Source organism: Petromyzon marinus, chromosome 32, assembly GCF_048934315.1.
Source record: "Petromyzon marinus isolate PM22_M1 ecotype Great Lakes invasive population chromosome 32, UKy_Petmar_22M1.pri1.0, whole genome shotgun sequence".
NCBI lineage: Eukaryota > Metazoa > Chordata > Hyperoartia > Petromyzontiformes > Petromyzontidae > Petromyzon > Petromyzon marinus.
Window position 1 is genome coordinate 7,643,928 of NC_133698.1, and position 21,514 is coordinate 7,665,441.

The window sequence follows — 21,514 nt, forward strand, 5'->3', positions numbered from 1 at the left end:
CGCCCGCACTGCCCCCACCGCTTCCCCCCGCCCCCACTGCCTCCCCTCGCCCCACTCCCACCGGCTCCTCCCACTCCTCCCCCCCGCCCCCACCACTTCCGCCTACTCCTCCTCCCCCCGCCCCCACAGCTCCCCCCCTCCACCGCCCCCCACCGCTCCCCGCCCCCCGTTGGCGGCAAAGTTTCCTCCCCCGCCGCAACACTCCCCCCCCCCCGCTCCACCCCGGCTTTACCCTACGAAAGATGGCGACGGCGCGTCACTAACCCCCTCCCCCCCGCCCCTCCTTCCCCTGTAGTGACGTCACAGCGCCCATATACAAGTTTCTCTTTGCCGTGCGCCGCGCGACGAGGTGCGGGCTTGCGAGAGGCGGCAGGCCGCGAGGCTTCCCCTCGACATGAAGCCGTGAGTATTCGGCGCTCCCGTCTCAAAGGCGTTCCCTTCCCGAACGTTCGCCGAGTAAGAACGCCCCGCCCGGACGCGGGCAAAGTTGCGAGTGGAGTTTTGTTTTTTTATAGAGAGAGAGAACATCAACTTTTTTTTTTATTTCGCCCCGAGGTTCGAAAGCGGCGGCGGCGGCGGGCGGTCGGGGGACCCCCGCCCGCACGTGCGAGGCCGGCGGGGGCCCGCGGCGGGGAAAGCGGTAGGATAAGTAGGCGAGCGCGGGTTTGTTGGCGGAGGGCCCCGTGGGTGCGAACGGGCCGCAATCGCGCGATCGTGCCCGGGCGTCTATTGCTGTTGTCGGGAGTCACAGACTCTGGCTTGCAGCTGAGGGACAGCCGCCGGACGAAGGGCGCGGCTGTGTCCGTCGATACCGGCAGACACCGCCTGCCGGGCTGGCGGAGAGCGGGGAATCGTGGAGCCGGGCCGGGACCCCGTGGCTGTGGATGCGCAGCCACGGGTCCGAGCAGCTCGCGGCGTTTGGCTGAGAATGAATGAAGAAATGGGGGGGGGGGGGGGGGGGGCGGCTTCCCCAGCGTTGGGGAAATCTCGGGACCCCGCAGCGTAATCTCGCCAAATGTCAAAAGCTAAACGGATCGGCGGCTTTGGTGTCACGGCGCCTGCGCGAGTGGCAACGAAAGCGGTGGCATGCCGGCCTGCGAGAGGGGGGTGGCGTCTTCGGGAAGGTTCATAGAGGGCACTATCGGCGCCATGGCTGGAAAAATCGGCGTTTTCTTGGCGCTGATAAGCAACCCTGCTTCACCACGATGTGGTATCGCATACTTGCCCACCGTGTAGACGCAAAGGGAATCCGCCTGACTGATGAGAACTGGGAAATGTACACGATGGGCCAGGTGAAGTTCTGGATCATCCGTGGCCTTGCCATATTTCCCCTCCCCACAGGAATGGTTCATACGTTTTTCCCTCCACATGTAAGGGTCTTGAGTGTACGTAATTATTAAAACCATGTACTGCGCTTTGTTTTGCTCTACCTGTACTTTGATCACGCTGGACCCCTGGCTTGTTGGTGAATGTGGTCCCAAGACCGGTTCACATATCACTGGCTGGTATTAGCCGTGGCTAAAAAAAGATGACCTGTATGTAGTTACGTAGCCAAGCGTGTTTTCAAATCACAGATGTTTCTTGAGCTTTTGCCAATTCACACTTTTGCTTTCAGGTGGTGAAATATGATGGGTCGCCTATTCAGTTTTATCATGTATGGTTTGTGTTTCTGGCTTTATTCGTTTGGGATTAGGGCCTGGGTTTCGAAGTTCAGGCGAGGGAATTGGGGGTTAGTGATAGTGTGCGAAAGATTAATTTCATAACCACGCATACTCCGTATACGCCAATCTCTAAACCTTTATAAACAGCTTGTCCTCTGAGGCTAACCTCCCTGTTCCTGATGACGACCGCTTGTGTTGCGATCGAAAGGTCGTAATATTTTTATTCTATTTATTTAATTGTTATTATTTTTTCTATGTACGTGACTTTACCGAAACAACCATAGACTATAAAAAGGTGTACCATGTTAATTTCCATAGAGCTATTTTCTGGCACATTGGTAGATTGGTTCAGTGGCCTGTTCTTATTTCTAAAGACCTTCTGGTCTTGTACTATACGCCGGCTAAAGGCATTTAAAGAGAATGCAATTTAAGAGATTGAAATCACCAGTCATTGTGTTGACATGTAATAGTACATGTGAGACATTAACTGTAAATTATAATATTGTTTTTCAAATGGTAAAGTACAACTTTCCCATATTCTTAGCTCTTTCGGTAAAGTCACGTTGAAGGCAAACAATGAAATAATAAAATATATAAAACAATAAAAATTCTCACGACGTTTCGACCATAACACAAACGGTCGTCATCAGGTGTGTTGGTTTGCATAATTTTTTTAAACGGTGTATTTATTTACTTATAAAAAAACGTCAGCGCCACACGCAGCGATTTGGCAGTTTATTTAGAAGAACTAGTCCATCTATGTTCTGAAAAGAGGAGGGGGGAGACGAAAAATTAATGTATGCTGTCTGAAAGCCACTGTAAGCGTGAACAATCAATTAAGACCTGAAATGGTTTATCAAATCTTTCCAATGATTGCTAAGCCAGAATCCATCTTCTCAGTTGAAATTGTCTCGTGTGCTTGTATATGTGGATAGCCTCATGAACGAATCTCTCATGGTAGCCAGATGGCTTACAAAGAACCTCTGTCTTGGAAAAGTCAATGTCATGTGAGCCTACTGAATTATAACTAACATTTTCATGGAGAAATTTGAGAGTGATGCCATCCAGACTGCCACTCTGCGCCCAACCTTATGAAAGAGGTACGTGGATGACACTTTTGTCATCTGACCACATGGCCGGCCTGCTCTAGACCAATTCTTCGACCACATCAATTCCATACACCCAGCCATTAGATTTACCATGGAAGTTGAAAAAGATGGCAAGCTACCTTTTTTGGATGTCCTAATTAAAAAGAGACCTGATGGTTCAATGAGCCACTCTGTCTACAGGAAAGCTACCCATACGGATGCTTATCTGAAACTGGATTCCCACCACTATTGTGTTATTTTATTTTATCAATTTATTATTTTATTATCATTCTACGTGACTTTACCGAAAGAACCAAAGAAGATGTATCATAGAGCCCAATGCATATCCGACCAGGAACACATAGCCAGTGAACTCAAGCACGTACACCAAGCTCTTAAGGCTAATGGTTACTCCGACTATACAATCCGCAAAGCTATCACTCAAACCATGAAGAAGGACCCTCTTGAGGAGCCTTTCAAAACCATCACTTTACCCTACATTGCGTGGATCACAAAAAAGATCTCCAAAATCTTGAATAAACACAAGATCCAGGTCCGTTTCAACACATTACATAAAATCCGTGATCTTGTTCCATCTGTAAAAGATGTGATTCCGGACATACAATACCCTGGTGTCTACAAACTAAGTTGCCTCTGTGGTAGTAGTTACATTGGAGAAACCAAACGCCATGTCTCGGACCGCATTCGTGAACACAAAGCAGACCTTAAACACGGTAGGACCAACACCTCGGCCGTGGCAGATCATTGTTATAATTCAGTAGGCTCACATGACATTGACTTTTCCAAGACAGGTTCTTTGTAAGCCATCTGGCTACCATGAGAGATTCGTTCATGAGGCTATCCACATAAACAAGCACAGAGACAATTTCAACCGAGAAGATGGATTCTAGCTTAGCAATCATTGGAAAGATTTGATAAACCATTTCAGGTCTTAATTGATTGTTCACGCTTACAGTGGCTTTCAGACAGCATACATTAATTTTTCGTCTCCCCCCTCCTCTTTTCAGAACATAGATGGACTAGTCCTTCTAAATAAACTGCCAAATCGCTGCGCGTGGCGCTGGCGTTTTTTCTATAAATAAATAAATACACCGTTTAAAAATAAATAATTGTATGCAAACCGACACACCTGATGACGACCGTTTGTGTTATGGTCGAAACGTCGTGAGAATTTTTATTGTTTTATATATATTTTATTATTTTATTGTTTCCCTTCAACGTGACTTTACCGAAAGAGCTAAGAATATGAATTACTGCAGTCACGAAAGCTTTAAATCAAAATACAACTTTCCCTTTTACACATGCTTGGTTTGACACACAGGTTCCGTACAGAGCTTGGGGAGGTAACCCCACACAACATCAAGCAACTTAAGCGGCTAAACCAGGTCATCTTTCCAGTGTTTTACAACGACAAGTTTTATAAAGATGTTCTGGAGGTTGGCGAACTGGCGCGGTTGGGTAAGTGTTCGTATATGCACCCCTACATTTCAGAAGTGTCCGGTATCCTTGTCATCTCGTGGTTGAGCATACAGCATTTACTAATTTTAGTGGCTTGGAATTTCTGCGTTGCTTGTGCATTGGGAAACATAATGCTTATGACGCTGTATGTGTTTCTGTAACCAGCATACTTCAATGACATTGTGGTGGGTGCGGTCTGCTGCCGGGTGGATTTCTCGAACAACCAGAAGCGCTTGTACATAATGACGCTAGGATGTCTAGCGCGTTACCGTCGGCTTGGAATTGGTAAGCAAGATATCGTGCACATCAATTGTTATACACTTTCGCATTCCTACTGCACGTATTAAGCGTGCCTACGACTAGAGTAAGTCGCTTGGAATGTGCCTGGTCTCATCAGGTCTTGGAAGCGAAGCAGAAATTTAGCCTGACTAGCACCGGATGATTGAACACTCATCTACAAACAGGCTGTCACAGTCTTTCAGGGCTTCGTGGTGGGCAGCAGAGGGCATTGCATCAAAATACATTGTTCTACTGTACTTGTATGCTTCCACGTTTATGCTCCTCGCACTGATCAGCGTAGTAAAGTAGCGTGAAATTACCCCGATGACCTGCATGGGGTGGGAAGTCCATCACCCAACAGTGGATTGACAAAAAGGGATGCACATATGAACCTTACGGCGGTACCCCGGGGTACCATAGTACCCTGGCTCTCGCATATTCTCCGTGATGCAGTCATTTTTAGTCTGTTGATGGTCGGCGATGCGGCAATCGACTCATCTCGACGAGCTGTACTCACGATGCACTATGCTGCATACGAGCGTTCAGGGTTTCGGCGCAATCGTCCTCGCCGCTTTTCGACATCGTGGAGTAGCACCACTGATTTCAGATTGATTGGTACCCCAGTCGCGGAGTTAAGTACACCCCTGGAAAAAATAGTGTCCCAGAAATAAAATATTTAATTGCCTCGGCCATTTTGTATTTGGTACCCCGGGGTACCGTCATAAGGATTATATGCACATGACAAAGTACTATTTATGCAGCACTGCAAAGAAACATTTGTACTTGAACCACATTGTTTGCCATGATAATGCCCAAAAGGGTGATGCATTGTTTACCGGTGCATTATCTTCTTGTGGTAAAGTGTAATTTGTGAAATTTAAGTACTTTAAAGAAATGCAAATCCAGTCCATGTTTTCTCTTAAAGCACCGTTTTCATAAAATACATTGAATTAATGGTCTTGGTTGTTTCTACAGGAACAAAAATGTTGAATCATGTCCTGGCCATTTGTGAGAAAGATGGAACGTATGACAACATCTTCCTGTGAGTGCCACATGAATCTTCATACTGTCTTGTTTACACGGATTAGCTATTTGACTCTTTTAGCATGGGACTTTAAATTCATTAAAGTTGCTATGAGTATCTCGATTTAAAGCTTTCGTGACTGCAAGGATTCATCTTCTTTGGTTCTTTCGGTAAAGTCACGTAGAATAAGAATAAAATAACAATAAAATTCTCACGACGTTTCGGCCACAACACAAGTGGCCTTCTTCAGGTGAAAGGAACAAACCTGTCGGGACGACAGAGCTTCAATGAACGTTGTTAAGATTCGTAGCGTCTTTTAAGCTGGTTTAGAGAAGTGAGGCACCTTGACAAAGGAGTTTACATATCACACAGGAGAATTTAGCATTGAAATATCTGAGGAATTAGCTTGTGACTGGTCACAGAAATAGCTATGTTAAAGTCAAAGCCTAGACATCCACAGAGGCACCTAGTACATGGACGCCAAAGGGGCTGCAAAAACTTAACTATCATACAGTAAACTGATGTGAAAAACCTAAGTCTAAATTACATCAATATAATGTACATTTATGTAAAAAAAAAACCTCAGTCTAAATGTACATTTATTATATTGATGTAATTTAGACTTAGGTTTTTTCACATCGGTTTACTGTATGATAGTTGAGTTTTTGCAGCCCCTTTGGCGTCCATGTACTAGGTGCCTCTGTGGATGTGTAGGCTTTGACTTTAACATAGCTATTTCTGTGACCAGTCACAAGCTAATCCCTCAGCTATTTCAATGCTAAATTCTCCTGTGTGATATGTAAACTCCTTTGTCAAGGTGCCTCACTTCCCTAAACCAGCTTAAAAGACGCTACGAATCTTAACAACGTTCATTGAAGCTCTGTCGTCCCGACAGGTTTGTTCCTTTCACCTGAAGAAGGCCACTTGTGTTGTAGTCGAAACGTCGTGAGAATTTTATTGTGTTATTTTATTTTATTATTTTATTCTCATTCTACGTGACTTTACCGAAAGAACCAAAGAAGTTGCTATGAGTAGTCGATAGCAGAAGGAATTATGCTTTGATATAGGAATTGAACATACACTTACATTTATCAGGCACTATTGTTCCCGAACTAATTAATGCAGTATATATTATAATGGTCAGCACAGTCATATTGCATTGATGTATATACTTTTTCTTGCGTACCACCTAAGGTTTAAAGCATTAATGCCTTAACTTTTTTTGTCAGTCCATCCCACCTGTCTTACATGGTATCATAACTCTTATAAAGATTATCCAATATAAATTAAGTTTTATTATAAAGTTGTTGAATATAGAAAACTTGTCAAATAATGATAAAATAACAGTGCAAAATCAATTATATATGGCCAAGGCGATGTCGCACATGTACGTGCCACGCCTTCCTCATATCATTCCGCATGATGTAATCTCGTGCGGCGTGGAAGATTTGTTATCGCAAATTCAATACATCCCAAGTACAAATGTACGTGGGAAAGCGTTGCAGAAGCTATTGCCTTGGTATGACATTTCATCCCCTCGTTTTACCTTTTCTCCATAGGCACGTGCAAGTAAATAATGAGTCGGCCATGCGGTTCTACCGCGAGTTTGGCTTCGAGGTGCTGGAGACAAAGGCGCAGTACTACAAGCGGATCGAGCCGGCAGACGCTCACGTGCTGCAGAAGACGTTGCGGGGAGCTCCCTCTGCTCGCGGAATCCTGGCCCTGGGCCCGCCCCACTCGACGTCTCACGAAGCCGAGCGGGAGGATGGGCAGGAGGCACAAACTTCAGCACACCACAGCAATGGCAGTTTAGAGAATGAGAAGTGACTGGGGTTGGGCGCAGGAATCTAACGTGGGCATGTGTGTTGGGTTTAAGTTGATAGGACATATTAGCATGCCATATCGAGCTATGGGGTGCCCTGCTGTGTGACTGCATTGGATGCAGTTCTGTAAAAAATGTAAACGCATTGCACAGACTCCCATTTTAAACAACAATTTGGTTGTGCCTTTCAAATAATGCTTTTACATGTTAACTTATGATCTATATTTTTTCATTGAAGGAGCAAAATATGTCCTATTGACCTGGTTTTAGGTGGGTTGTATTGTTGGCAATGGGTTTTATTGATTGGCCATGGAAGATCGTTTTCTGTGGTTTATTTGGATCAAGTGAATGCAAGAATTAGGGCTGCAGAATTTCTTGAGCTCCAACTACATTAAGGATTGCTGCTTTGTTGATGCAAAGAAGTGGGACATCAGGACCCGCCAACCGTGTTGGAATGAATACACACTTGAATTACGATGGTGGACAATAATGATCAATTGAAAACTCACTGTTCCAGAGAAAGTACAGATGACATTTGCCTGGAATCTGTAGGCTGTTGCTTTTACCTTCATGGAACATCCATCAACAACTACAAGCGGATCATATGAGAACGGTCTTTTAAGTAACATTTAAATCCAATTATTTCCAAGTCACATCAGAGATTACATGTTGAGGTTGCCTGTGAGGTGGCACATTTGTTTGGAAAGGAATTGATGTTGCTGAAAGAGTAAAGACTGCTATTTGTTTTTGGATTCAATATTAAAACTGCATTTCCACAATTTGTTTTTGCACGAGTTTTTTTACTGGTTTCTAGTATATGAAAAATAGAAATTGATCACAGATTAACCTATTTTTTTCACATGCATATGGTGGGCACTATGGGTGGATATCTGCTTACCTATGCATGTTATGGCTATCTCCACAATCCTACCTGAATAAACATAGATGCCGTTAATTTTCTTCCATTTGCATGGTTACACATTTTAACCACTCGGGTATTGATACTAGAATGTTTGACCCCTCATGCAAAATCCAATGAGCTTATGGAATTAATACGTTGGAAGTGCTGCTTCTCTTAGTTCTGTGCCTTCATGGTTGGTCCTAGGAACAAACTATCCTTATCTTGAGTCTTTGATTTTCTGCCGTTTGGCCTTTCCCCTCGATCAAGTTTTCACCTGACAGCGGTGCGTTTGCATAAACATATACTTACTGGAGTATGTTGATGGGCATCAATCCTTAAAAGGTTGATAAATTGAGTAGTCTAGCAGGGCATACAAGTTCGCTAGTTAATTTGCCCTGCAGAAGGGCCGTTACCCAAAACGTTCATTTTCAAAGGCAGCCGTTGGGGGAAGGTAGTTTGTGCTTGGACACAAAACAGCGATGCCGCAAGAGGGCGCCCAATGCACGAGACGTGCATTCATAAGGCAATTTTTTTAAATAAAATTGTAATATTTAGTATACAGTTTCAACCGATGTGCAGGTTAAAATACAGTAATTCACATAAACGTTTTCCGGTGTGTTTTTTTAGCTTCTGGAACTTTCAACATCCATTCAAGGCTGTAATGTAGCCTTGACTCGTCAGTAGAGTACTGAAGTCTGATGCTCACTGCCGCAAAATCTGCCTCTTGACAACCGTATATGTGTCCCCACTTCTATTGTTTGGGGCCCTTTTGCTTGGCTGATAGTAATCAATTTCACCGTTAGTTTCCAAAAGCATACTTGGCAGCAGTGAGCATTCGTGACTATGTGCTAACGAGTCCTAACGCTCGCTTTACAGTTGTCTGCCTCACTGCTGCCTGTCATTCGGCCACATTTACTCAAATTTATTTCAAGTGACCGATGATAATAATGGCAACTTGTAACACGCACAGTGTGTTTGTTCACTCTTGAGGAGAGAGAATGACTCAGGCGAGAGGGACCAAAGACAAGACATGCAGTGAACTGGTGCCAATTTCCCCACCAAGCTCTGAAGTTCTCTGTATTAAGGTGTTGTCGGAAGACCCGGAGAAACCTCACGCATGCGAGAGGGAAATACTTTCATGGATGGAACATATGGAGTCCACATTTGCTGTGAGCCAGGGTATGGCAACCACCTCGACGCTCATGGGATGGGTGTTTGAAAATGTGTGTTTGATCCACCAACACGACATATATGGTACCCAGAAGCAGACTTTGCAGCAGCGAGCCCTACGAATGACAAAACCGGTCCACAGTTGTTTCTCTGGGTCTCCCCGCTGCTGTTAGTCGGTCAAATTTATTTAACTATTTGGCCTGTGACTGCATCTGCGGCACTAAAGGTATGCCGCCTGCTACACGTGTAGTGACGTTACGGGTGTCACTATGGCGTTAGCGCCAGGCACTGTCATAAGAGTGCTGCTGTGCGTCGGGAACCTCTCTGGGGCCAGAGTGAGTACGGTATGCGAGCGGGCCCTAGGGGGCATAGTCCTGGTGACGGCCTGAGAGGGCAAGTCAGGACATGGTACACTGGGTGAACCCGGGGGGGCACGTGACCGGGACAGGGTAGTGAGAGGGGCCCGAGGGGGGCTTGAGGGACACGTGATGCTCGGTCGAGATCCTTCGGGAAAGGTCTCGAAGGGGGCGTGGTCGAGGGCGGAGCGAGGCCACGCCCAGGGGCATAAAGGGGCAGTCCCCAGAGTGTTCTTGGCTGTTCTCTGTAATCAACCCTCGGTGCCACGTCTCTGCTTGGCATCGTGGGTCAGTCCGGACGTTACTGACCCGGTTATGTAGTTACCCTGTTAGGGTGTAGAGTGTGGACGTTTATGTAGTTAACCCTGTTGGGGCGATGTAATAAACGTGTGCCTCCGTGTTCAACACTACACAGACGTTACGCGATTGGGCTGGTTACTGGTAGTGGCTGGGGCGGTAGGGCTAAGGCTGGCTGCTTCGCAATAATCACCACCAAAAGTCCTATTAGAGCAGCAATAGAGTAATAGATGGTAATTGACCTTGGGGAGCTGGAGTTCAAAATAATTTGCAAACGAACACCTTGTGAATGACCCAACACAGGAGAGCCCTGTGTTTTGATCTTCCACGAAGTTCATGGTTCACCCTAAATCACATCCGCACAAACCACGGCAGCAGATGCGGATACCTGATGCATAAATGTAAAATAAAAACTCTCCAGTCGTGTGCTACTGTGGTCATCCAGAATAGACCACAACATATAACGTCGCAATGCCCGATCCACAAATACAAAGGAGACGTGACAGTGATGACACTCCGCTGCTACTGACGTGGTTATTTGGCTTGGCCACTTGAATGTGAAATTGTAGTCGTTGCACTGCATCTACATCAGCCACATGACAATAAGATTGACCTAAGACAAAAGGACCACAATATGCACTTTAGGCAGGATTAGAAAAAAAACACAAAGGCCGATTGCTTTTTGTAAAAAAAAAAATTCCGCATGCGTGTTGTTTTTAAACTCAATGGTTCTGCACTATTATTATTACTAGCATCTTTGCCCGTCCTAGGAGGAAAAAAATGGGGCAGAATATAATTGTATCTTGTGGAAATTTAATGGCAGTGAATCTTGCACAAAACTATGTCATAAAACACTGCACTGCAGTTCACTGTAGCACTTTATTAATGACAGTGATTATTGCACAAAACGATGTAATCACTTAACTGCATTTCACTGTTGTATTGTATTAATGGCAGTGATTGTTGCACAAAACTACGTCATAAAACACACTTCATGTCACTGTAGCACTGTATTTAACTCACCTTAAATTAGTTCAAAATCACTGCTCTGATATTTTATTTCTTCTGCTTTCGCTCGCTGGGGTTGTAATCAATTTGAATTCGATACAATATCTGCAAATTCACGGAAAAATGTATATCTATATATAAAAGGGAAATTTGTGAATGTGTCTGTTCGAAATGTTTAGCATACTTCCGAACATGCAACAACCTTGAAATTTGGCATGTGGGCAGCTTCCAGACTGTACACAATATAAAAATAGACTTTTGTTATTTTGAAGGGGGGGGGGGGGGGCGCAATCATGGATATATTTTGCACGGCAAGTGAGCGGTGACGTCACATCCCACCAACAGCCTCGTCAAACAAACCAACAAAATCATTTCTGATTCAGCCGCATTAATTTATCAAACCAAACAGTTCTCGTTGAAACCTGCTGCTGCCAGGCCACCAAGATTATACGGCTTACCAAAAATACATAAAGTAGATACACCCCTTCGTCCCATCGTCTCTACTATCAACTCCCCCACCTACAAACTGGCTCGTTTTCTGTCTGAAATCCTGCGGCCTTTCACTGGAAAAACCACCTCTGCGGTACAAAATTCTACTCATCTGGTATCGACAATCAAGGGTATTTCCCTGTCCCCAGACGACCTGCTTGTCAGTTTTGATGTAGTTTCCTTATTCACCAAAGTTCCTGTACCTGATGCCATCGCAATCACTGAAGACTTAGTTCATCAAGGACTAAACAATGAGGTACCCCCCCTGGTGAGACACTGCTTAATATATAGTTCACTTGGAATGGAACTTTCTACAAATGGAGGACACCCCAATGGGCTCCCCCTATCTCCGGTTGTAGCCATTTTCATTTTCATGGAGAAATTTGAGACTGACGCCATCCAGACTGCCACTCTGCGCCCAACCTTATGGAAGAGGTATATGGATGACACTTTTGTCATCTGGCCACATGGCCGACCTGCTCTAGACCAATTCCTCGACCACATCAATTCCATACACCCAGTCATCAGATTTACCATGAAAGTCGAAAAAGATGGCAAGCTACCTTTTTTGGATGTCCTAATAAAAATGAGACCTGATGATTCAATAAGCCACTCTGTCTACAGGAAAGCTACCCATATGGATGCTTATCTGAAACCGGATTCCCACCACCATCCATCCCAGAATTCGCTCATCAAGACTCTACACCATAGAGCCCAATGCATATCCGACCAGGAACACATAGCCAGTGAACTCAAGCACGTACACTCCGACTACACAATCCGCAAAGCTATCACTCCAACCATGAAGAAGGACCCTCTTGAGGAGCCTTTCAAAACCATCACTTTACCCTACATTGCGGGGATCACAAAAAAGATCTCCAAAATCTTGAATAAACACAAGATCCAGGTCCAATTCAACACATTACATAAAATCCGTGATCTGGTTCCGTCTGTAAAAGATGTGATTCCGGACATACAGTACCCTGGCGTCTACAAACTAAGTTGCCTCTGTGGTAGTAGTTACATTGGAGAAACCAAACGACGTGTCTCGGATCGCATTCGTGAACACAAAGCAGACCTAAAACACGGTAGGACCAACACCTCGGCCGTGGCAGATCACTGTTATAATTCAGTAGGCTCACATGACATTGACTTCTCCAAGACAAAGGTTCTTTGCAAGCCATCTGGCTACCATGAGAGATTCGTTCATGAGGCTATCCACATATACAAACACAGAGACAATTTCAACCGAGAAGATGGATTCTGGCTTAGCAATCATTTCAAGGATTTGATAAACCATTTCGGGTCTTAATTGATTGATCACGCTTAAGGTGGCTTTCAGACCGCATCCATTATTTTCGTCTCCCCCCTCCTCTTTTCCGAACATAGATGGACTCGTCCATCTGAACAACTGTCAAATCGCTCTCCGTGGTGCTAATGTTAAAATAACCGCCACTTTTTTCAAAATATCTTGCTGTGGTTTTCATACCTGATGATGATTGCTTGTGTTGCAGTCGAAACGTCGTGAGACTTTTGTTTTATATTTGTATTACTTTGTTTCCCTTCTACGTGACTTTATCGAAAGAACCACGAATAGTAATGGAAATGTATAGATCTGATGAGCTGGGTTAATAGGGGAGGCCCAGGACAAGTTGCAGTGTGCACCACCAAAGACAAAGATCCCCCGTATAGCCTTAACAGACTGTTGGGGCCAAGTGCCGTTAGCGAGTTGCACCTAAGAGGCCGGCATAGTACACGTGGGTGGCCAGCACCACGCTCGGCCCCTTTGTCTCCATTGTGGCGGGTACAGCACAGTACATATTTACGGCTGAGTCGACCTAGGGGGTGGCCCAGGGCAGGGTGTGTCACGGGACAAACCCAGCAGATACCACGGGGTCGGCTGATTGAGATGACCGGTAGATGCACTACAAGCTGTTACCCTCTTCTTTGGTTCTTTCGGTAAAGTCACGTAGAATGAGAATAAAATAATAAATTGATAAAATAACACAATAATATTCTCACGACGTTTCGGCCACAACACAAGGACAGCGCTGTCCTACCAGACAGTCTCGCCCCTTCACCTGATGAAGGCCGCTTGTGTTGTGGCCGAAACGTCGTGAGAATATTATTGTGTTATTTTATCAATTTATTATTTTATTCTCATTCTACGTGACTTTACCGAAAGAACCAAAGAAGATGAATCATTGCAGTCACGAAAGCTTTAAATCGAAATTTAAGCTGTTACCCCCCTACTATGCCAACTTGCTGAATTTTATTCGCCCGGCGCTCCGCTTGTTGTTGTGAGCGTCGCTCCTCCGCCCTCCAACTGCCCAGGAGCGGCAGCGTCCTTCACGAGCCTCCTCCTCTGCAGAAGCCGATCTTGAGACACCGCTGGTCTATCAGTCGCATACCTGTCAAACCCCTTATTACAGATCAAATTCAGACCTTATTGGTCACCCCGTGCCCCTTATAAATCTCAACGTTCATCCTACAAAACTCCCATCACAAGGGACAAACAAATACATCACTTTTTTGTTGTTGCCCGTGTTGAAACGGCTGTCCGCCGACAGGACCTGAAAGCTCAATGTCCCTGTACAAGATTGCGGAGAATAAACCGTATAGGGGTTCACACGGTATGCCGTCGTCGGCAAGTCCACTCAGCTCCACATCCTCCCGTAAGCACCATCATCACTGCTAGCACCATCACTTCATCAACATCACCGCCATCATCACTGCTAGCACCATCACTGTCATCACCATCAACATCACCACCATCATCACCACCACCGCCATCATCACTTCCATCACCGCCATCACCACCACTACCGACATCACCGCCATCACCATCACCATCATCACCACCACTACTGACATTACCATCATCACCGACATCACCACCACCATCATCACCACCACTACCATCATCACCGACATCACCACCACCGCCATCATCACTTCCATCACCGCCATCATCACCATCACTTCCATCACCGCCACCACCACTACCGACATCACTTCCATCACCGCCATCACTTCCATCACCGCCATCACCAACATCATCACCACCACCACCATCATCACCACCGACACCGCCATCACCACCACCATCACCGTCATCACCACCACTACCGACATCACCACCACCATCATCACCACCACCATCACCGCCATCATCACCACCACTACCGACATCACCACCACCATCATCACCACCACTACCACCATCACCACCACTACCGATATCACCACCACCATCACCGTCATCACCACCACTACCGACATCACCACCACCATCATCACCACGCGTTCCGAGCAGGTGACGTCATCCGCGTGCGTGCCCGCGCTGACGGCGCGCGCGCACGCGCGGGAAGGCGAACGACGCTGAGGGGACAAACTCTCGGCAAAAAGTTCGCGTTTAAAATAAAAACACAAACACCACGCAGCCGGGGTTAATGGGTCATTAGTTTGTTTATGTTTTATTGCCGCCGCCGTTGTTGTTTATGAGCAAGCAAAATCGTGTTCGCGGCTGCTGGTTGTTGAAATCACGCGATTGACGTCGGTCGCGTGGCCCGAGTTGAGAGGTAAGCGCAGACGAGGTGGCGTGTGCATGGCGGTGTGTTGTTGCTGTTGTTGTTTGTTGCTGTTGTTTGTTGTTGCTGTTTGTTGTTGTGAACATCGGTTGAAGGCAGTTGGGGGGGGGGGGGAAGGTCTTTCGGTGGCTGCAAATGACACACAGAGTGCGAAGAGGGTTCAACTCCCTATACTTTCGTGCAAATGCGCGGCGCGGGTTTTTAAATTGTACGAGTTTATATCGTTGCGACACTGCAAGCACGAACGCACAACGGCAGCAACAAAACAAACGAAAGAAGAAGAAGACAACAAAAACCCCACCACGGCGATTCGGCCGTCGTCGCGGCAGCAGCGATTCACGCGCGCTCTGGATTTAAGGCCCGTTGCCCGAAACGTCGCGTGAACGGGGGGAGGTGGGGGGGTAAGGGGGACGCCGCTTGGCTGTAGTCACGGAAACGCGCGTTCGCCTCCGTTCACTTCAGCCGTCGGAGGCTGTCAACTCCACTGCTGGATGAGACACTACAGCAACAGCTGTACACGCATCACAGCCCTTCTGTCACTCCACTGCTGGATGAGACACTACAACAACAGCTGTACACGCACTACAACCCATCTGTCATTCCACTACTGGATGAGACACTACATCAACAGATGTACACGCACTACAACCCATCTGTCATTCCACTACTGGATGAGACACTACATCAACAGCTGTACACGCATCACAGCCCTTCTGTCACTCCACTGCTGGATGAGACACTACAACAACAGCTGTACACGCATCACAGCCCTTCTGTCACTCCACTGCTGGATGAGACACTACATCAACAGCTGTACACGCATCACAGCCCTTCTGTCACTCCACTGCTGGATGAGACACTACAGCAACAGCTGTACACGCATCACAGCCCTTCTGTCACTCCACTGCTGGATGAGACACTACAACAACAGCTGTACACGCACCACAGCCCTGTCACTCCACTGCTGGATGAGACACTACAACAACAGCTGTACACGCATCACAGCCCTTCTGTCACTCCACTGCTGGATGAGACACTACAGCAACAGCTGTACACGCATCACGGCCCTTCTGTCACTCCACTGCTGGATGAGACACTACATCAACAGCTGTACACGCATCACGGCCCTTCTGTCACTCCACTGCTGGATGAGACACTACATCAACAGCTGTACACGCATCACAGCCCTTCTGTCACTCCACTGCTGGATGAGACACTACAGCAATAGCTGTACACGCATCACAGCCCTTCTGTCACTCCACTGCTGGATGAGACACTACAACAACAGCTGTACACGCATCACCGCCCTTCTATCACTCCACTGCTGGATGAGACACTACAACAACAGCTGTACACGCACTACAACCCATCTGTCATTCCACTACTGGATGAGGCACTGCTGAAGAATTTGTCAAAGTGCTTGTGTATATCTTTCACTGGTTGCGTTACACATGTGTGATGGGGGAGTGGTGGTGCAGTGGTTAACGCACCCTGCCTCGAACCTATCGACCCGAGTTCGATTTCCCGCCCGCAGCCAACATTGTGCATACAGTATATCTAAACCGTTCATGGGCCTCGCCAAGGTTGACTCAGTCCTACCTGTTTGTGGTGTGTAAATATCAGCACTGGGGAGATAAAGGCGTCTGGGCGTGGTGTGCAGGCCACCTACCTCGTGTGTCACAGCAGCGTTTATAGGTGCTCGGTAACAGCACTGTAGCCTGTCTGTTCAGGCTATAGGGGATTATTTGTCTTTGTGTACACACTATTATTTTCATGTGCCAATGTGTAGTGGTTATGAGCAGCTGAAGGCATTCATTAATCCCCCCACCCCTTTGCTCGTGAAGGGCTCACAAGTGACTATCTCTCTAAGGAACTAAACAAAGGAGGAGAGTTCTACATAAACCTGGCTGTCCGCCTGATGATGCTAGCTGGAATTACTGGCGAAACGTCGTACTCGAATTGTAAATGTTGCGGGTTTGCTCTCCAGTACACCGGTGTGCTGTACTAATAACGAATTGGCGTGTTCTGTTTACGTGACAAACCTTACTAATTGGCTGTGTCCGGTGGTGGCGGGTTTAACGACGCATTTATATCTACGCAATGTAATAAAAAAAACAGTATTAGAATGATCTTGGTCGCGAAAGCCTACGTGTTAAGCTGAAGGCAACATTGCAGACGATGGATGTAATTCGTTTGTTGACAGATCAGAAGCAATCTGCCTGGATCAGAATTCTGCCATCTTATTGAACTCCCGATTTCACCAGGATGGGGAAATTCATGAGGAGGAACTGACCCGTCCGCTAACGCATGAGCTGCATCCGTTATTGTTTAGTATGAGCTCTACATCTGCAGTTATTAAAGTGACGCCAGCTTTCTTACACCTTGTGTTGCATTGGGACGATTGCCACTGGGGGTCACCTTGGCTCGGCTGCCACAGAGTCATGGAATGGTTGAGATAAGATGTAATGTGCTTTGCGATGCTCAGGCATTTGGGTGCCCTATGAAGTCAAATCCTTATCGCTCACTGTGGTGAGAGCACACCTCTGTGATCCTGCAACATTGAGTCCTGGGTTTGTAGATTACGTACAAATGGAGCCTTTTTGAGGAATCCACCTGGAAGTGCCAGTGTTGAAGTAGAGAAAGTAGGTCCCTGGCAATCAGTAGAAAGTTTGACTGTACTTGACCAATATGCATCTTCTACTTTTGCGCAGTGGGAATTCCGAAGTAGATTTTTGGCACCGACGTCACTGTCGGAAGAGCGCGAAATGGAAGTCACTGGGGAGCAGCTCATTTTGGAAGAAAATGTTGATGACAATTTCATCCCTTCAGAAATGGGTAAGGCAGAAGACAGGCTTACGAACAAACTTCACATAAAAAGCAACAGTAGTTATAAAGTGAATGCCCTGGTTTTTCTTTAAATGTACATTTTCTGTAGGTATCTAATGAACAACAATATGTTGTTGAGCTAATGTTTGCAAATACAGTAAAACCTTTGATTGCGAGTAACTTGGTCTGCGAGTGTTTTGCAAGACGAGCAAAATTATTAAACGAGCGAGGTCTTGCAATACGAGTAGTACGTATGCGCTTTGTCTGCCGAGCATCACGTGATTACAACTGATGTACGAGTGCTTTGATATACGAGTGCTTTGGATTACAAACATGTTTCCGGAACGAATTGTGCTCGCAATCCAAGGTTTTACTGTATAATGTTTAATTGAACCCCCTTTGTATTAGAAGCTAAACATTTTTTGATATTTCAATGAAAAAAAGACACCAGAGCATAGAACTATTTAATTATATTGGGCAACTAGTCAAGATTAAAGACAATGTTTGACATCAATTGAGATGTTTGTGTTGTTACAGAGATAATGGATTATGCCATGGAGATTGGCATTGACCCAGAGAAGGAGCCGGAGTTAATGTGGCTGGCACGGGAAGGCATTTTTACACCTCTCCCAAAAGAGTGGAAGCCCTGGTAAGATTAAATCAAATGCCATATTTGCATGCCTGATGCTGTCATCATTCGGGTCTGATCTATCACAGGTTTGGCTTGAAGTAATGCGTTGTGATTGAGCAGTTACAACAGGTACGAAAACATTTCTACACACCTGCGTGTATGAGGTAATAATGCATTTCGTAAACAGCCAGGACGTGAATGGAGACATCTATTACTTCAACTTCTCCACGGGCATGTCCAGCTGGGACCACCCATGTGACGAATATTACCGGCAAATGGTGGATAAGGAGAGGGAGCGCCTGGCTAAGCAAGGGACAGTGAAAGCACAGGACCAGAAGGATAAAAAGAAGAAGAAAAAGACCAAAGAGAAGAAGAAAGATAATATTAATAAAGACAAAAAAGGGGAACAGCCTGCACTGGTAAGTGGCTTTAAAAACATTTCCTAAAGTAAATAAGTTTTCGTGACTGCAGGGATCCATACTCCTTGGTTCTTTCGGTAAAGTCACGTAGATATTAAAATTAAATTAATTTAATCACGACGTTTCGGGCGCAACACAAGCGTCCGTCATCAGGTGGGACAACCACAGCAAGAAACAATTGCTGAAGTGGGCAAAAGGACTGCTGTAACGAGAGGCTTTATAGGCAAGAGAGGGAGGGAGGAGCCAGGGAGGAGTGCAAGCGAAGACACCTGCACGACAAAATGCCAGAGTAGGGAGGGAAGTGAGTGGGGCTGGGAGTGGGAAGCTGAAGAAACTGGAGATGCGGATATGAAGGCAAACTATAAAGCAGTTAAGGTTTTACCTGGTTAATAACATCCTTCCAATGATTGCTCAATTTGTATCCATCTTCCCGGTTGAAGTTATGTCTATGTTTATATATCTGGATGGCTTCATTTTATTTTTATACCTACGTGACTTTACCGAAAGAACCAAGGAGTATATATAGGTAGCTATTAGATGCATGGCAAAGAGTACAGTTGTGCACGCTTTGAAATGTTTGTTAATTTTCAGAACTTTAATTTTAGCAGTGTTCACATTGCTATTGAACACGCGTAGGATAACAGTCGACATACTTTGTATTCATATATTTACTGTCCTTGATCAATAGTGGCATGCATCTAACAACATAATAATAAAAGTTGAACAGGAATGTCTGATTTTTACATATTATCCTGGATGCACCGTATTTGAAAATACCATACTTTTTTGGTAGTTATCCTTGCATATGGTGGATGCTTTACTACATGAAGCTGTAAGTAATGCAGTATAATAAATACGCTGGTATGCCTTTATGTTTTGATGACATTGGAACTCGAATTGTGCTTTTTTTATATAAATCAGAAAACATCTGGAGGCCTCAACCCAGTTCAGGCACCGCTGGGAAGCTTGGCACCAGTTCAGAAGCCTCTCCTAGGCCTGACTCCAATTCAGATGCCTGCCAGAGGTCTGGCGCCTCTTCAGCCTCTGTCTGGGACCCTAGCCCCCATACGCGGCCCTGTGGAGTCTTTGGACAACCTTGGGGTATCACCCAGAAGCTCAATGGACAGCCTTGGCTTCTTGAAGGGACCCAAGAAGAATGCCAATCGCGGTCAGGTGAGTGTCAAAACAGCCGTTGTTGCTGTTGTTGCAAGAGCAAATTGCTAAAGCCTACATTTTACATTACAGTTTGTCATTTTGAAGTGATTCGTACAAAGAGCGTGTCTGTTTTTTGTGAAGGTTGGTGGAGGCAAAAAAGAGGAGAATGCTTTTGGCGGTGAGGCTGGTATTGGTGATGACGTTGAAAATGATGAGGTGTGTGCTACGCTTTATCATATACCCATGTGATACTGAACAGCTTCACAAATTCAGGTTACACGCTAAGCTTTACTTTTCCAGTAAAACTTGCAGGTTTGGCTCCAATTCAGATGCCTGCCAGAGGGCTGGTGCCTCTTTATCCTCTTGTCTGGGAACATAGAACACCTTTCTTTGTATAGATATATAAAACCTTAGTCTAGGTTATTTATTTTTTCTATAGTAAAAAAAAATGTGTGATGCTGTTTCCTCTTGTGTAGAACCCTCTGTGCGCAGCAGAATTTCTGAAACATCTGCACTTGGACATTGATGAAGACGATTTTCAATTTGAGGTAAGTAGTCGTAGGTAGGCAATACGTGAACTGTTTTTATTTCTTCCATCTCGTCTCACTTGACTCTGTCTCCCATGTGCTCTCTACCTCAGCAACCAAGGCTTTCTATAAATGCCCCGTCACCCTCTACCTAGTCAGAAGATGTTCATCCTCTTCTCTTGCCCCCATAGTCTAGAACTCCCTTCCCCCAGCCATTAGTGTCGTAAACGTCCCCCAGGCATCTGTGCTGTTCAAGTCCATGCTGAATACCTTCCTTTAAATTTGTTTTTATTATTTCAGTAGGAGCCCGATAGAGAGCACGGACCGTGACGTAGGGGAGAGGGTTTAGAAAGTCCGCGGACACAAGTGCCAAACTCTGTGCTCCAGAACTTCGAGGAGGGAGGAGATTCGGCTCACTGCCCCACCGAGTGGGGGACCGCGAGGGGGGTCTACTGTTGTATGTACTTATGTGGAAAGGAGAAGGTAGGGGAAGAAGAACTTAAGTCAGGAGTAGAGGGCGTGGGGGGAAGAAGGGGGGGGAGACTAAATTACTTACTTTTATTCCTCTGCCTATTACTGACTGCCTCTCTGTATAACATACAAATGCAAAATTATTTATATACAGTATTTAGAGCTTCGATTGTGTCTCGACAAGATATAAATGCACGTTGTTTTGTATTTTATGAATATGATAGAGTATCACGATGTTGTGCTCCTTTTTCGGGTATGATTGTGTTGTGATTATTGTTTTGTAACTAAACACTGTACATGGGTCATTGGGCACTGTGATAT

At 45.7% G+C, this 21,514-nt stretch overlaps 2 protein-coding genes across 4 annotated transcripts in view; both read left to right on the forward strand.

Moving 5' to 3' along the window:
* Positions 1 to 277: 277 nt before the first annotated feature.
* On the forward strand, positions 278 to 8,132 carry LOC116948132 (N-alpha-acetyltransferase 50-like). The gene is made up of 5 exons (XM_032964536.2): positions 278 to 402; positions 4,092 to 4,228; positions 4,394 to 4,513; positions 5,483 to 5,549; positions 7,091 to 8,132. Exons 1-5 carry the CDS (start codon positions 395 to 397, stop codon positions 7,356 to 7,358), a joined length of 600 nt encoding a protein of 199 aa, XP_032820427.1. The 5' UTR covers positions 278 to 394; the 3' UTR covers positions 7,359 to 8,132.
* A 6,749-nt stretch (positions 8,133 to 14,881) lies between these two features.
* CEP164 (centrosomal protein 164) overlaps positions 14,882 to 21,514 on the forward strand; it is a 30,399-nt gene continuing 23,766 nt past the window's right edge. For 2 of the 3 annotated variants that reach the window (XM_032964537.2, XM_032964540.2), the window contains exons 1-7: positions 14,883 to 15,155; positions 17,876 to 17,999; positions 18,528 to 18,639; positions 18,809 to 19,040; positions 19,962 to 20,213; positions 20,337 to 20,411; positions 20,672 to 20,743. In XM_032964537.2, coding sequence (XP_032820428.1) covers positions 17,930 to 17,999; positions 18,528 to 18,639; positions 18,809 to 19,040; positions 19,962 to 20,213; positions 20,337 to 20,411; positions 20,672 to 20,743 — 813 coding nt within the window. In that variant the 5' untranslated portion in view covers positions 14,883 to 15,155; positions 17,876 to 17,929. Of the gene's footprint in view, positions 15,156 to 17,875; positions 18,000 to 18,527; positions 18,640 to 18,808; positions 19,041 to 19,961; positions 20,214 to 20,336; positions 20,412 to 20,671; positions 20,744 to 21,514 lie in introns of all 3 variants that reach the window. The other variant, XM_032964539.2, reaches the window with a different exon arrangement.

Bases quoted from the DNA above. Each gene is read 5' to 3' on its own strand.
- LOC116948132 (XM_032964536.2), top strand. The intron at 4,229-4,393 runs GTAAGTGTTCGT...TTCTGTAACCAG, and splicing joins TGGCGAACTGGCGCGGTTGG to CATACTTCAATGACATTGTG. The intron at 4,514-5,482 runs GTAAGCAAGATA...TTGTTTCTACAG, and splicing joins TTACCGTCGGCTTGGAATTG to GAACAAAAATGTTGAATCAT.